Source organism: Fistularia commersonii, chromosome 5 (assembly GCF_037954325.1).
Source record: "Fistularia commersonii isolate RoL2024-O1a breed Wild chromosome 5, RoL_Fcom_v1.0, whole genome shotgun sequence".
Classification (NCBI taxonomy): domain Eukaryota; kingdom Metazoa; phylum Chordata; class Actinopteri; order Syngnathiformes; family Fistulariidae; genus Fistularia; species Fistularia commersonii.
The window spans coordinates 8,897,482-8,914,602 of NC_141288.1; the positions used below are offsets into that span (position 1 = coordinate 8,897,482).

The 17,121-nt window shown below is 38.0% G+C and overlaps 1 protein-coding gene across 14 annotated transcripts in view; it reads right to left on the minus strand.

The window, feature by feature from the left end:
• Positions 1-17,121, minus strand: part of plekha5 (pleckstrin homology domain containing A5) — a 254,343-nt gene that overhangs the window by 57,902 nt on the left and 179,320 nt on the right. For all 14 annotated transcript variants that reach the window (XM_086146723.1, XM_086146710.1, XM_086146721.1 and 11 more), the window contains 3 exons: positions 9,091-9,253; positions 6,567-6,671; positions 5,081-5,153 (listed from right to left, as the gene is read on the minus strand). In XM_086146723.1, the coding sequence (XP_086002849.1) occupies positions 5,081-5,153; positions 6,567-6,671; positions 9,091-9,253 (341 nt within the window). The remainder of the gene's footprint in view (positions 1-5,080; positions 5,154-6,566; positions 6,672-9,090; positions 9,254-17,121) is intronic.

Genomic DNA, 17,121 nt, shown 5'->3' on the forward strand with positions numbered 1-17,121 from the left:
GATAGTAAGGAACATTTACATGTTCTGTCTAAGAAGAGTACACACCTGAAGCTTTTAAATAAAACAGTGATTGAATGAATTGGAGTAAAAAATTAAGAATTACTTGCATTACAGTTTTCATATTCAAACCAATCAAGCGGAGTTGAAAATATCAAGTGTCCTTGCCTGTTTATGCATAACTCGCACACCCTGCTGCTGAATTACAACCCCTGAAAGCTCATTTGTTCCTCTTCCACGTCCCCTAAACTGCTATGAGAGATTTATCCATTGCTATAAATTGACAAATTAACTGCTCCTAGTGCATCAGGAATCCCTTCATGAGTGCGGGTTGGTTGGAGGATTGGATGTTTATTGGCTTAGAGATGGGGAGATATGGCAGAGTGGGTTGTTAGGGGGGAAACCAGCTCACTCTGGCTTTTCTATAATAACCTCGCCTTCTCTCCTGCTTACGCTCCCACTTAATTTCGGTCATTTGCTCAGGTCAAGTGCAGGTTGTTGAGCCCGGGTTTTGTAAGAGGGAGGACGAAAACATTCTTCCTTTTGAAAAAAAAACAAAAACAAACAAAAAAAAACCACTGTGTTTACATCCTCATTATGTCCTGAGTAATTAACCACATCTGAGGAAGTAAAGTAATAAGCAGAGAGGCTTCAATCCTCAATGATTTTAACGAAGAAAGCTTCTTCTTCTTCTCCTTTCAGCTTTTCCCTTCAGGGGTCGCCACAGCGAATCAACCCTCTCCATCTAAACCTATTCTCTGCATCCTTCTCTCTTAAACCAACTACCTTCATATCCTGTCTCACTACGTTCATAAATCTTCTCTTTGGTCTTCCTCGAGACCTCCTGCCTGGGAGCTCCAATTCCAGCATCAGTCTACCAATATATTCACTATCCCTCCTCTGTACATGCCCGAACCATCTCAGTCTGGGTTCTCTTACCTTCTCTCAAAAACATTTAACATTTACAGTTCCTGACTCATATATAGACTCATTCCTGATCCTATCCATCCTGGTCACTCCCAAAGAGAACCTCAACATCTTCATCTTTGCGACCTCAAGCTCTGCCTCCTGCCTTTTTGTAATTGGAACTGTTTATAGGCCATACAGCATTGCTGGTGTCACCACTGTCTTGTACACCTTTCCTTTCATTCTGGCTGATAGTCTTCTATCACATTGTACTTCTGACACTTTTCTCCACCTATTCCAACCTGCTTGGACCCGTCTCTTCCCCTCTTTTGCACACTCTACGTTGCTCTGGACTATTGACCCCAAGTAATTGAAATCCTCCAACATCTTGATCTCCATTCCCTGTAGCCTCAGCATTCCTCCTGAGTTCCTCTCATTCACACACATATACTCTGTCTTGCTGCAGCTAACTTTTATTCCTCTCTTTTCCAGTGCATACCTCCACCTCTCCAGATATTCCTCAATCACTTCTTCATCCCCTTGATAGCCACCAACATGCCCATTGAAGTCAGCACTAATTACCACTCCCTCATCTCTGGGGATATTCTGCATCACTTCATCTAGCTCATTCCAGAACTTCTCCTTCTCCTCAAACTTACATCCCACCTGCGGGGCATAGTCACTAATAGCACTGAGCATCACACCTTCAATCTCCAGTTTCAGACTCATAAGTCTATCAGAACATTCCTAACAAACTCCTCCTTCAAGATAACTGCCTGCTCCTAAGCTTAAGGTAGCCTTACTACCTTTCCACCTGGTTCTCTGGACACACAGTAAATCCACTTTCCTTCTCTGCATCATGTTGACCAACTCTCTACCTTTTCCTGTCATAGTCCCAATATTCAAAGTCCCTAATCTCAGTCCCAGACTCTTGCCTTTCCTGTTCTCTCTCTGCTTCTGCACACACCTTCCTCCTCTCCTTCTTTGACCTACAGTAGCCCAGTGCCCATTGGTTCCCTGTACGTCATCGGTACCAATGGTGGTCGTTAGCCCGGGCCTCGACTGATCTGGTATGATCTGGTTATTATGACTGAAGAAAGCTTGAATTCCATTAATAATTATATACATAAAAAATAAAACCTGGAAGATGAAGAAACACACACACGACAAACCTCGCAGTTGAGTATATCAGTATAACTTGTCTGGCAAAGATACAAAGATATCTAGGGTTCATACCTTCAGGTCTGTCACACATTACTGACTTTATTTTTGGTCTGGTTCATCCATCCATTAGAAATCAAACTTAAACGAAAGGGATTTGTTATGGATACGTAAGGTTTGACACCATAACCATGGAAACCCATTTCAAGCATGAGAACAGGGATCTTCTGTTAGCGTTATCAAATAAAATCCATGGTCGGACAATTTCATTGCTCCCCCTCATTCCTGCGATACCTGCTATTCTTTACAAAATAAAAGCATGAATAAACGATTGTTTTAGAAATCTAGAAAACATTCTTCTCAGTTGTGACTGTACATATTCAAATCATCAAAACTAACTTCATGACAAGGTGCATTGGTGGAGCTTTTTTTTTTCATCGAGTTAGTTTATGGGGTTTATTTTCAATGTGCAATAAGAATAAGAATAAGAATAAGAATAAGAATAAGAATAAGAATAAGAATAAGAATAAGAATAAGAATAAGAATAAGAATAAGAATAAGAATAAGAATAAGAATAAGAACAACTTTATTTATCCTGAAGGAAATTGTTGTGCCAGAGTTTTAAGTAAAACACAACAATAATAAATAATGGTAGGACATTGTATAAGCAGTAAAAAAAAAACAAAAAAGGGGGGGAGAATAAGAAATACAAATAAAACTATAAAGTGTCAAAGTCAAGGCTATAAAGTGTTTTAAAGAGTGCAAACATTTGAAGACTTCCTGCAGCTGAAGGGAGAGGAATTACATAAAGGTGAGAGGAACAGCAGTCACTTAGCAAAATGTGTTTGGACATGGAGAGTCGTAATATTTTTCGCTCTTTCCATCGTCTTTATGCACAGTATAAACCATAATTTCAATGTCAGTCTAACAAATTCAGTCAAATTGTATCACATTAGAAGGAAGCATGTTTCTCCACACCCCGTAATTTGTGCTGTGATTTGTCAGTGCAATATGCATGGTAGTAATAATCTAAATAAATAAGCAGCTTAAGTCAATCTTCACCTGAATGAAGAAATTTAATTTGTGTAAGTAAGTGATAAAATGTGGTTATTCCCAATATCCTCTGAAATTCAAAGATTAATCCCCATTAAGAAAAAAAATCATTTGACTGCCTCATTTAATTTTTATTTTCTTCACCGGTGCAATTTTTCCGGGCAATGTGCTCAAGCTCGAAATCAGAGCTGAGTTTGAAAGTGGATCGGACGATTAGCCCATTTGATTGGGGTGAGGGCAACAAAACGAAATGGTAACAAATGGCAGGAGGCAATTTTTATCCACTCCTGGCTTTGGAATGTGTTTGAGTTCTTTTCATGGTAGTTTATGTAATTTCCAGTCCTAATGCATGTTGTTGAAATCTGAAGAGCAGCCATTAAATTGTCCAATTCTCCTCTTGGAAGTTTGAAGACTTTTTCAAGTTAAAACAAGCTGTATTCTCAAATTTGGAAGCCGGGTGCTGCTCAGACTTTAATTTTTTTCTGCCAAAATGGCGTTGAGCATTTTGATCTTTCAAAAAATAGACTGCAGATTATCAGAGCCTGCAGGACAAAACTCCACTGTTGTTTAGAAGTTGTCCAAATGACATTGGCCAGTCTTGAAAGAGGCCGAACAGAAAACATACCTACACACTGCAGCTATGTCCATCGCATCTCTCAGCACACCAGGTTAGTCATTTAGTCAACGTCACTGTGTTTTTCCTATGTGCGGATTAGATCTCAATTATTCATTAGCGGGGGGGAGGCTGAAGGTGCTGTGGGCCTGTTGGGTAAAGGCTGAGGTAAAGCAAACACAAGCGCTGGCTGGCTAGAAGCTATTTTACTTTCATTTTTCCATCTTCCTGAGACATGCTTCTGCTGTAGTTTTTTTTCTTCAAATGAATCTTTTTGTCTACATTATGCAGATCACAGGCAGGCAGAGCAAACAATTCCAGGCCCGGTATGAATCAATTGTGATTTTCATTGCAAGAAATTTGTACATCAGTAAATGTTTACTTGTTTAGAGGAGTCTCTGCTGCTTTCAGGGCAGCATCACATCTCCTTTGCTTTGTTATGCTTTGAAACATAAAAAAAGAAGGAAAGAACAGAAAGCTGTATTTCTGCACTGCATGGAGAGCTGGAGAGCATATAACACGCAATGTACCACACACAGAGAGGAATACTAGATGACAGTTCACATAAAGTGCGTAGGAATGACAAGTAATCTTGTTTTGCCTCCCTCACTATCTGCAGCTGTCTCTTAAGCTTCGGCAGATGTTGTTCCGTCATCGTACCCTTCATCTACCAGATAGCATGAGACTTCCATGTTCTCAAACGTGAAGATGGGATTTGGAGTAATGGACTGACGAACTCTACAAAATTCATTTTTCCTATCCTTTATTGTTCTATCACTTGTGGAGTATTTCTCCTCAGAGACTGGCACGCTTGGGCTTGAAAGTACGTCGCTACTACTGTCTACAACAAAATCACATTTCTTTGACTTTTTGAAGCAGCTAAACCAATAATACCTACATAATACAAATACAATGCGATAATGTGATTACTCCTCAATTTGACACAACTACAAGCACTTTGTGGAATTGATTTTTGGCAAAACAATAGTTTGCATGATGAGCAAGGCTTATCATAATTTTTATGACCACTTGAATTATTTAGTATGTATAAGAATATAATGGCAATCCATTTACTTCTGTATGTATAGATGCGTTCAAGTGATGGTGGTCAAAACAGCAGAAATGTGAAGTTCGCGTAGGCGAGCCTCTCTGTTTATGCGACATATGGTTTCCTATCAACATCCCAGGACCAAAGTTGTATTAAAATTGGAAACAGTTTGTTCAAAGTGTTCCTTACAAAAGTGTTTGCATTGCCCTGAAATGAAGCTAATGCTTTCTGTTTCACAAAATATATCTTGTTGATTTTATCAGATAATTACAAATTGTGTATGTATGTTTGAGTGTCTGTACCTCGGTAGTAGAAGAGACACATGTCTGAAAGAACGAACCACCTCTTCTTCCACAGCTTCATGCCTGTGCTGTCCTGTGGAGGTCAAAGTTCATTGGTCAGTCAAAGGGTAGTCGTTATACAAGCATGGACAGACAAACACGGACACACACACACGCAAACAAACATAATTTCATCTTCCCCCCACTTCCCTCCTCTTGCTGCCCTTACTGTATCTCCCTCTGGCTGATCCATGATGAACCAGCAATCAATCTTCTCCTCTGGGACAAATTGCCGTGTTTAATTTCTTTATAATGCTGTGACAATCTCACTTACAGCCGAGGCCCTCGCTTTGTTCACCAAATAGCAGCTCAAGCCCCCCCCCCCCATCTATCATCAATGCCATAATGAGTGCAATGGAAAATTCACATTTTTAAAGACAATGCCCAATGGGGTCTTTGGCCATGATTGTCCATTGATCCAAGAGCATGGGCCTGGATGGTCGGGGTGCATGGGTAAACCGATGACATTTCATCTGCGAGCCGGACAGATTTGCGAGAGCAAGGCTTGTTTGCTGAGAGGAATGGATTTTTCACTCAATGTGAATAAGAGTCACTAAGTGGCCATAACTGGTGCTTGAAAGCTGTCGTGAATGGCAACAGGGCTCTTCGAGGAACAATAGTTACCATGGGTGTCACACATCACAGGTTGGTATCATTGCGTACCAACCTGATAATGAAGCCATCTGACACTGCATGATTTTAGGACTATGAGGAAGATCATTGCAGGCATTAATCCTGTATCCAAAAAACATCTGCATGTCAATCAAAGGCGCATGCATACCATTTTTTTTTAAATCTATAATATGCTTGAGTACTGTTGGATAAATGATGAATTTCTGATTTCTGCATGACCTACCTGTATCTGAAGTTATGTGAAGTTTATAAAATCATAGAGGTCCCCTCATTTTATGTCAAAATAATGGAATTTGATCACTATATGTAATAACTGGCAATATAGTGCTGATATTTAGCTAAGGTTGAAAATTGAATGAAAAGTTCTAAAAGTTCAATACCGTGAAGAAAGAATCGAGCAAACATACGTAACTGATAAACTGTCACACAAATCCTGGTCACAAGTTTTTTGACTTGTTCCAAATCTGTGGCTGTGAAAAATGCACACGTCGCCATTACATTTGGCATCCTTTAGAAACTGTTCCACGATTATTAACTATTTTCAGCGGCTTACTGAAGGCTGTACATTTGTTGTCAAATCAACAAAGTGCTTTTTCATTTGCCTTGGTTGTCTTGGCACTAAGCTCTTAACAACCTAAGTAGTTTTTGGACTTCACTCACATAAAGTGGGCTACCAGGATATGGCCCGACTACTCTGCCCCCCTCCCTCAGATTGTTTGAGCTCTGAACTTAAAATGCAGACATTGTATTGATATTTTCATGTCATTTTCATATTTTTGCTTAATATTCTTTTTTGCTGACTAGCATCCTTCACCTGTTTGTAGAGCCAGTTACTCTTGACCACTGGTGCATTTGGGTTCCTCTTGATTGAGTTGGACCTCTTGCCAAAGTTGTGAACCTTTTTGGAAGACCTAGATGGCTGTTGGAAAGCAGGGAGAGATGATAAATAAAAGTCAGGGAAATGTCATCTATATATTCAACTTGCCAATAATAGGGAATAGGCTTATCTTTATTCTTCCAGTAACATTTAATAATCAACTGACTCTTGTGAGTGAAAGACGTTACAGATACTGTATCTGAGTTCAAAAATACAGGGACAGAAAGTCACAGAACATTAGCTTTTCTTTGCCAACCTCTATAATCTATGTGCATATGTGCTTATGTTTGTGGCGTCGAGCCTGTGGACAAAAAAAAAACAAGCTAAGCAGATGCTATAAAAAATTCAGTGCATTAAACCAAGCACATCTCGCTTGAGTCATGATGCATGTACTGAAAACTGCAGCACTACGGTACCAAATCGGCCACATTGATATGGACAGTGATGATTGATTGACTCAGTATTGGATGTAATTAGGAAAACCTGATAATTGAACACTTTATATCAATTATCTTATTGTTTATAATTCGTCAGTGTGCTAAAAAAGTATTTTCTTGTCATCTACAATGCACTGTGTCCTAACATATTGTGACGAAAGTTTTAAGCCATGTGGAAATGTGGAATTTCGACATCACAATATCAAGAGCCAGACATAAGAACAGATGATGTTGACATTTTTTCAATGAAAAAATCTTAAGACCATCAAAAAGACATAAGATCTTCGACAGAGATATGTTGCCTTCTCTCAGTTTCAAGTTTTATCTCAGTCGGTTGGGATTTAGCAAAGTTAGAGGTTTTATTTTGAATTTTCAATAAACCCTTTTATTTGGATGAGCGCAATTAATGGCATAATGTCTTATTAGTAGCTAATTAGATTAGTTTCCAATTACAGTATTACAAGTTAATATGTACTAGTTACATGTCATGACAATTGCATTCATTCTTAGACAAGTCAAGACAATATTCATATAAAACATATTTAATGTTGATTACTAATTACTAATGTGCTGTTTAACAGAAAGGCTAAATAAAAAAAACAAACTGCAATTCATCAAATAATGTAATACTGTACAGATTTCTTCTTTTTGTCTAGTAAAGGATTATTTAATTAAATTTAATTAACTCAATATGATTTAAAAAGTTTAATTCCATTTTTTGCCTACCCAAGCAGTCAAACTGTTATTAGTTACATAAAGCCAGAACAATGTGATGGTTAATGATCCCTTTAACATGTTACTTTTGGTTGTTTTCATTATTCATTTACATTAACAACATTTTTCATAGGGGGGTCCATCAAAATATATGATCATTTGATAGCATTACAGCATTGAATTTTATATGTCTATAAAGATGGTGGCACATTCCGTTTGCTGCAGGATGATCCAGATATAAACTTTTGACATTTTAAACAAAGGGGTGCCATTTAAAGAAGGGCAAAAAACTCCTGCATATTGTTCTTTCCCCATCATATTGCTCTTTATTGTGAGCGAATACATTTGTTTCAGCAAGCACATGCTGAATGATGTTATTGCCATGGCAGTTTAGAAAAAAAACAAAAAACAGAAGTTAATTATTTAAATTGCAAAATGTTATCAGCGGCTTCACAGCAGTTTTGGCTGATTTCCTAAAATATATCTTCTATAGGCCATCTGTTGTTCTTTTTTCTAAAGGTTTTGCAGGCAAGGCACAGAGCTGGACCTGTGCAAGCTGAGTTATAAATAATGAGTTCTCATTCTCACTTTTTATGGCCAGTGTAAGCAGAAGTTAGGTATCATTTATTTATGGGAGTATAGAACCTTCAATTTAACCTGCGTTCGTTTTATTTATTCACCTTTTACAAACCCCGTTAGAACCCACAGCTCACTGACCCATGTATGATGATAAAGCTGAGATGGGCATTATTCTACAAGCACTTCCCCTTACCTGGCACGTAATGAAACACTCTACCCTTCTACCATGTTCTTTTTTTAGATCACAGATGAATAACTGTGCATCCATAAATGTATATATATAGATGTTATAGCATATCAAAGCAACAGGAAAGACCAAAAAACCCAGATCAGATATTGATATAGCTGAAACACTGATGGAAAACATGCATGTCCAAGTTATCCTTCATATCTAAACTGACATCTTTAGGGGGTTCTTGGAAGCTCTCAACTGAACCATATTCCTGTCAGAAAAAAAACAAAAACAAAAGCCATAGTAATCATAGTAGGTAGTCTGTTACATTGACAGACACACTTGAACACTGTCTCAAGCCAGAGTCCCCCCCGAAAAACAGCCAGATATATAGGCGTCTGCTTGCCACATTGAGGACAAGGGGATACTGGAGCATACAAGAACACAGTGACCTGCTGGGAGTTTACCTAGAAGTCAACCACATCATTGCATTTTATATTTTTGCATTGTAGTATAGAAAATGAATGACTGAATGAATGTTTGTTTGAAAGAAACGGACCCGTGTAGACGTGGTGGAGTTGGAGATGACAGGGGCCGGGCTCCCAGGGAACGTGCTGTAGTCTGAGCCACCAGTGTAGTTGGATGCCTCACTCATGGTGCTCGTAGGGCGCTCTTTCTTGTCGCTGCTGCTTTCTTGTTCTGATGAAGACTTTTGAATTGGCCTGTTGCAAGGGACAAGACAAAGAGTATTTACAGCCCATGCCATCTCCTTACATAACATTCAGGGCCATCCCACATAAACGCTTCAATTTATTGACAAGCATCAAGTTCCTTGAAAAAGTAGGTTCGGGAAACCAAAAGCAGGTGAGATGAAGACAGTGAGAAGCCGTTAGAATGAATAAAGGGCAACTGGGCATCCTCGAGTCCAGATTTACCCCTGACGTTCACACAATGATCAGTATTCCAGGCAAGACGGTCATCAGCCATTCTCTTTTATTCTCTATTATCTCTTTAAATACATCCTATTTTGTCCAACTATAATCTCTGGGGTTGAGAGTGAATGTTTTCATGCATCAGTGACGTGATTATTTTCTTCCCTTCTTCTTCAGTTCTGGTGTGTTTGAAAAGGAGGAGGAGCAATTTCTTTTAAAATCCCTGAGTATTGTAGTGTCATGATTCATGATATGAAGAAGCAAAAGGAATATTATGTTTAATCTTGAAATAAATTGGCAAAATAATGCACAAATAACCACAACCAAAGACTAGTTGTCAAATTTGAGAGGTGTCATGGAATTTGAAACCTTTGAGTAGCCAGATATGAGAAAAGACAAGGCCACCACTGCAATCTTTTTCTGAAAGATCAATTACCATTGATTCACAGGTATAGCAGATACAAGTTGCTAACCTGCCCCTCTGACTAAGGCATCCCGATTATTATATTGGTACACAATACCAATATAATATACCAAATACCAATACCAAATAACTGGCAGAACAGTTATGTGATGTCAGCAAAACATTGGATTCCAATGTTTTTTTAGGTTCCATTAGAGGGGCTTTTGTGCAGATGCAATTGAGTCAAAGGTGGTTCACTTGCAGTATTTGGATCAATATAAAGACATTGTTGGTTCAAACTTATGACCAATGAGTGGGTCGATCAGTACAGATGCAGCACTTGGAGTCATGCTATTCCAAATTTCTTAATCTTAACAAAGATCAAGATCTTTCATTTGGAAAGCAAAACATGAGCGTAAAAAAAATATAAACAGAGGGCTGGGCTCCTGGCTCCTGAATACATGATAAATGGGGGAATTACTTCATAATAATAAGTTCACATCTCTTTTTGCTGCACAAAAAATGTTAGTACAGGCAAAAGTACCATAGCAAATGAAGTTATTACATAGTAAGAGGCAATGTGAAAAAAGGCATCATGGCTCTATAAACTTGTGTTACAGTAATGTTATTACTGTTATCACTATATATAGAGTTGTCATATTATTAATGAGCCCCAAGTCAACTCCACTTTATAACTGTGAAAAAGTGGCAAGGTTTGTCCTCATCGGGTAAATCAACAGTGACACCTGAGCTTTGAATGATCTTTGTGTGATCATATGTAGATGATCAGTACATGTATGTTTGCGATTAATAAGAGGACTGTAAATAACGAGTAGAATGTACATTCGACCTCTAAAGGATTTTGCTTTTCTTTAAGTAAATCTGTTCTTCTTATAGTTCTGTAATCTACTGTGCTACACGTCATAGATTGTTAATTATGTATTCAGATGACAGGGGAACATCTCAATCTCAATCATTGAGTTGTATTGATAATGATCTAGGAACAGAAAAGAAAAATCACCTCTTATAACTAAAAATCAAGTAGTTATATCATTAAAATGAATATGATAATAACAATTATATTGTCACATGATTGGAAATCTATATAATATCGTGGCTTCAACTTGACAACACAACTGTACTTTACCACGTGAAAAGTTAAAGTAGCTAAGACAGTAGCTAAGTGAAGAAACGCATTTATATTCATTCAAAGGTCAATAATGGAATTAATCAGTTCATTATTTATATTGCTTACCCTGCACTCAGGGTCATGTGGCTGCTGGAGCCTAATCATAGCTGTGATTGGGCCATACATAGACATGCAACCATTCACTCTCATTCACACTTCATATAGACATGCAGCCATTTGCTCTCATTTATATATTTTGGAAATTTACGCTCTCCAGTGAACCTACGGCATCTTTACCTGAGTATATTTTATATATCTTTGGCATATCTTCGACTTTTTGATACTTTTTGAAAAGTATCATCAACGTTGTGATACTTTTGTCAAAATTCCTGCGATGGGCACTGTATTGTGGTTTCAAGCAGCTCCTTTATCAAAAAATAAAACAACTTAATGAAAAATCACGTTGATTTTCTCTTAACTATGAAGAGTGTGTTTCATATTACTATATGTTGTAGAAAATACTGTGTCAGGGCCAGTCATTTTGATGATATGTTGAACCAGTAAATTAACATCAATGCTTTCATTGTTATCAAAAACAGTCCACAGTAAATCCACATCCAATTACTTGGAAAAAAAAGAAATTACATGTTTACATTTCTGATTTAGCACTGTGTAAATTGCATCTGACTTAACTTGAAAATCAATGATAAATAAAGACGCAAGCTGCAAAAAGCAAAATGCAAAATACAAAGGAATTTATTGACACATTTCCAAACTTCATAGGTGAGAGAATTTAATTTTTATTTTTTTCATTTTTGTTTTCACAATTGATCTAAATGTAACTAGAATTAAAATGGGCCCAATTATGCAGAACCCTTTTTTTCAGTTGTGTAATTACCATGGGGATTTGATAATAAGACAGATACAGTGAGACTGATCAAAAACAGGCTCGCTTATATAGCCCCCAGCGAATGCCCAAACATGGATTTTTATACTTTTTTCTGACATGCAATTAAACAGACTGAAAGAACCCCAGGCCCGAATAATTTGATCATCATAAAAAATAGGAGAAAACACATTTAGGGGAGTTGTCGCTTGCTCTAAAGCAATCAGTTTTCATCCATAAAAACGCAGTTTGACTGAATGCTAAAGTGCGTAATTTTGAATGCTTTTTAAATAATTGGTCGGTGGGTACCGATGAATGTGTGTTTAGGCTCTGACAAATTGAATTGGAAGGATGTCTGTGGCAAAATCTGAGTCTAGTCAATCAGCCCTCCCCCCTATCCCATTAGGCAGACCTTATCTTCACTCTCTTAATGACGCGCTGTCTCTGCTTAGGCCATTAAACAGAAGGAAGATGAGGACAGGAGGAAGGGTAAGGGAGGGGGCTTGACTTAGTCCTTGCAGTGGTATGGGGCAGCAATGGGATCAGAAGTGAAATAAAGAAAGTGAAAAGTGAAGATGGAGGGAAGAATCGCTGCTATTATTCTCCGGGTGTCAGCTCTAATATGTCTCCGTTATCAAAAAGCCTGACTTTTTGCCCCTCGTCGAATAAAAGGACAATAGCTAACGCGGAGAACTGAATATCAGTGGGTTCGGAAGTCCGATTAAAACAGGCGGCGGGCTCTTGCGTGCCCCAACGCCGGTGGGGTGCACGCCAAGCTTGGCAAACTGTTCCACAAATGACAACGTGCTATTAAGAAAAGCAGCGGTCTGCAACCACCGGCTGACATGTTGCATTTATGTCAATCAGATTTGCCCTCTGCAGAAGTACGTTGTCGCCTCCTCATCGTTCACATACTCAAGACACAGTTTTAAAAGTTAAATCTGCTGATAAACCTTGTTTCACAATTTTTAAACCCAGAAGGCCAGAAATGATCTCCATAGCAGGGCTTGGAATCAGCAAGCATCTTAAGATACAGATAGGACTACACTACATGGGGCCTGACATAGTATTTTCTACAACATGCATCGATGATGCACAATCTTCAAGGTTTAGTGAGTCACTAAGTTGTTTTTATCTTATCAATATGATAAAGGAGCTGGCAAACAGAGGGTATTTTTATCCACAGTGCACTGAAACCTCAAGTTGAATATATTCATGGTGAAACTGTTGGTCCTTTATTTCGGCGCAATTGAAAGCACAATACAGAACACATCGCAGGAATATTGACAAAAGTATTGCAACATTGATACTTTTGAAAAATAAATGAATAAATGAATAAATGAATAAATAAATAAATAAATAAATAAATAAATAAATAAATAAAATAATTTTAAAAAAATGAAAAAAAAATATATATGTGTGTGTGTAAAATTAAAATCAAATCAAATTATAAACAAAAAGTCCAAGATATACTAAAAATTTATGAAAATATACACACACACACACACACACACGCACACGCACGCACACGCACGCACACGCACGCACACGCACGCACACACACACGCACGCACACACACACACACACACACATATATGTACAACCAGATTTAACTCCTTTTTCTTTTTCTCCTTTCGGCGTTCTGCTTCAGGGGTCGCCACAGCAAATCAACCTTCTCCATCTAACCCTATTCTCCTCTCTCACACCAACTAACTTCATATCCTCTCTCACTACGTCCATAAATCTTCTCTTTGGTCTTCCTCAAGACCTCCAGCCTGGCAGCTCCAATGCCAGCATCCGTCTACCAATATAATCACTATCTCTCCTCTGTACATGACCAAACCATCTCAGTCTGGCTTCTCTGACCTTCTCTCCAAAACACCTAACATGTGCTGTTCCTCTGATAGACTCATTCCTGATCCTATCCATCCTGGTCACTCCCAAAGAGAACCTCAACATGTTCATCTTTGCAACCTCAACATGTTCATCTTTGCAACTTCAAGCTCTCCCTCCTGTCTTTTTGTCATTGTAACAGTTTCTAGACCATACAGCATCACTGGTCTCACCACTGTCTTGTAAACCTTTCCTTTCATTCTGGCTGATAGTACCCCTGACACTTTTCTCGACCTATTCCAACCTGCTTGAACCCTTTCTTCACCTCTTTTCCACACTACCTGCTGCTCTGGACTGATGACCCCAAGTACTGTTCCTGAAATCCCCCAGCTTAGGTTTTTAAATACTAATACATCATATATTTTCAACCCAATACCTTTTCATATGATACTCCACTAATTCAAAAGACAAAGACAATTTTTTTCTTTGTTGCTGAGTGATGTGAGACATGTGTTCTATGGAGGGCCTGAATGAGTTCAGGGTTAGGCGGTGGAGGTAAAGTTGTTGGGAAAAGCTCTAACCAGCACCTTTGCAGAATAATACTGTACAATTTATTCTACTTATTTATCACCATATGTGTTTATTTTTATTACATTTTATGACCAACAACCTGGTAATTTTAATTAAAGTATTAATTATTAACTTAAATTTTGTAAGTCGCTTTGGATAAAAGCGTCTGCTAAATGACTGTAATGTAATGTAATGTAAAAGTATTACGTATAGCATGCTTTGCACATTCGCGTGCACACACACTCAAACACACACACACTCCATACACACGCACACACACACACACACACACACACACACACACACACAAACACAGGTATTTTTATGTAGATGTTTGTATACTTTTAATTATTTATTTCAAATTGCTTTTCAATCTAATCTAATTTAATCTAATTTAGTATGACAACATAACAGGTTTAAACACAGCCATTAACCTATTATGGTTTTGAACTTGTATTTTATGTTTATCACCATTTCCAATTTTGTATATGAGTTCATTTATTACAACTGTAATTAAAACTGAACCTACAAGGCTGCCTGTTAGGAACTGGCGGAATTTGAAGACATAAATGTCTATTTTGGAGATCCATTAGGAAAAGAATAAATACTTTTAGATTCTGTTGTCATTTGTTTCCAAAAAAGAAAAGTATATTTCTACAATTATTCGGCTCTATGCGAAGAAACACCGTGCCATTGTTGAAGGTTACCACTAAAAGAGATCTACTTCTCAACACGTTCACTACAAGCCCTGACACTGCACTGAGGTTCCTTATTGAGCAAAACTGTGGAAAATAGTAAAATAAGCTTCACCTCAGAGCACAATAATCTGCAGTCATGCCGGAGGGAACAAATTTGGCATATCCAACATTACAATACTCTTGATATATTTTTTTTTTTCATCGTCTGTAAACTTCAATGCAATGTCAGATCCCTTGCTGTAAGAGGAAATGGAACTCGAGCTAAGCAAGTCAAATATCTGACTCAAATTAAAACGGTTATCTGTATCATTTTTTTTGTCCGGATTTGAAAGAATTGATAGGTTCTTTTGACCGATGGCGCATTTCAGTGCCATGTAAGCGAACAGTCATTTGTATCAGATTGTGGGTCCCCTCGATGGTTATACATCCCTCGGTTTCGCACTAGTACTTAAAGCAGTTTACTGTGTCACATTTAATACCCGCTCTTAATAAGTGGGTGAATTAGGAATATTAGTCAAGAGTCACAGTACAGAAATTAAGTTAAGGTTAATTGGGTCTTAAGTTTTTTTCAGAGCCTGGCTTCTAAAACTTTTCAGGTCGTGACCCCTCCCTGAAGACGCTGAAAACTTTCGACGCGCACAATGAGGTGGACGGATATTATTGTTGAATGTTATTTAATTTTCATGATGAAAGATGGCTTCTGAAGTTCGTAATGTAATTGTTTGTTTGTAATCTGGGCTAATTCCTGGGAATCATTTTCTAAAATGATTTCTCACACCTGTGTGATGATTATTTTAATTTAAATTGTAAATGACACCAGGTCAGCTTAATATTTTCCATTCATTCATGCATCATCCATTTCTGTATTATTTCTGCATTCTGCACTCAAGGTCGCAGGGGTCGGCAGCTGTCACTGGACAAGAGGCAGGTTTCACCTACTACATGTTTTTGTGTTGTTTTACCTACATTCCTTTCTGGATTGTGATATTTGGTTGGATGTAGGTTGGGAAGTAAATTTCAGGACACTTCACCATTTTTATATTTTGTTAGCAGCTATATTAACAGGGCCTCTTTCTGACATTTAAAGAACACCATTCTCACATTTGGTGACCTCTGAGGTCAAATTGACTTTTCCCGACCATAAATCATTTTCATTCTGGTGTTAAATTTACATTCTACAGTTGTTAAACTTGTTTCAATTTGAGGTTAAAATAAGGCCCTTCTGACTTTAAAATTACCTCTCTCTGCAATGTTGCCTTACTGTTGTTAAATCTAATTTAATGCCCTGGTTGCTGCAAACCATTCAACAATACCAAGTCTAGTAAAGGGCTCTACATCCACTGCTGATGAATCAGTAAAGTCATATTTGATTACAAAACCAGGAATTTTGAAATTTTGTAAGGTGACTGTATAATACACACTTTATTAACTTAATGCACAGTACACTAAATACATTTTCGCAGTATTTATGCACCTCATGTACACAGTATGTCATGCCATTCATCATGAATTGATTTTCTAATTCCTCACAGTAGTAGATACTGGTTCTTAAAATACATCTTATCTTCTGCTTATCCTACTTAAGGTCACGGGGGACGCTAAGAGGTGGTGTACACCCTGGACTGGTGCCAGTCAATCGCAGGGTCACATATACAGACAGACAACCATTCACTCTCTCATTCGCACATTTTCCCAGCCAGAGGCCACTGATATGTGGTGGCTTTGCGGCAACACTGAAATGCTGGCCAATCGACTGAGGGAGTGAAGCTTTCACTCGCCCCAAGTCATTAAAGCCCTACTTTGAAACAGGGTGACGAACAAAAAATAAAAAAAATGTACTCATTGCAGAAAAATCCGAGCTGCCTTTTCAATCCGTCCTTCTTAACCATCACGTCTACTTTTTCGTCTCTCAGTTGCACGATTTTCTTCATTATTATTAAGCTTTTTTGCATCTGCCCTCCCTGCTGTTTATTCTCACTTCAGTATCTTGCTAATGAAATGTGTTTGATGAAATGAGTAATCACAATGGCCATTCAATCATCTAAGCAGGTATATAGAGCTTTGAAAATGAATTAAACTCTTTTTTTCTTTTTTAAAACATTTTCCCCCCCGGATTCATTTGTTTACAGACTGGCTTC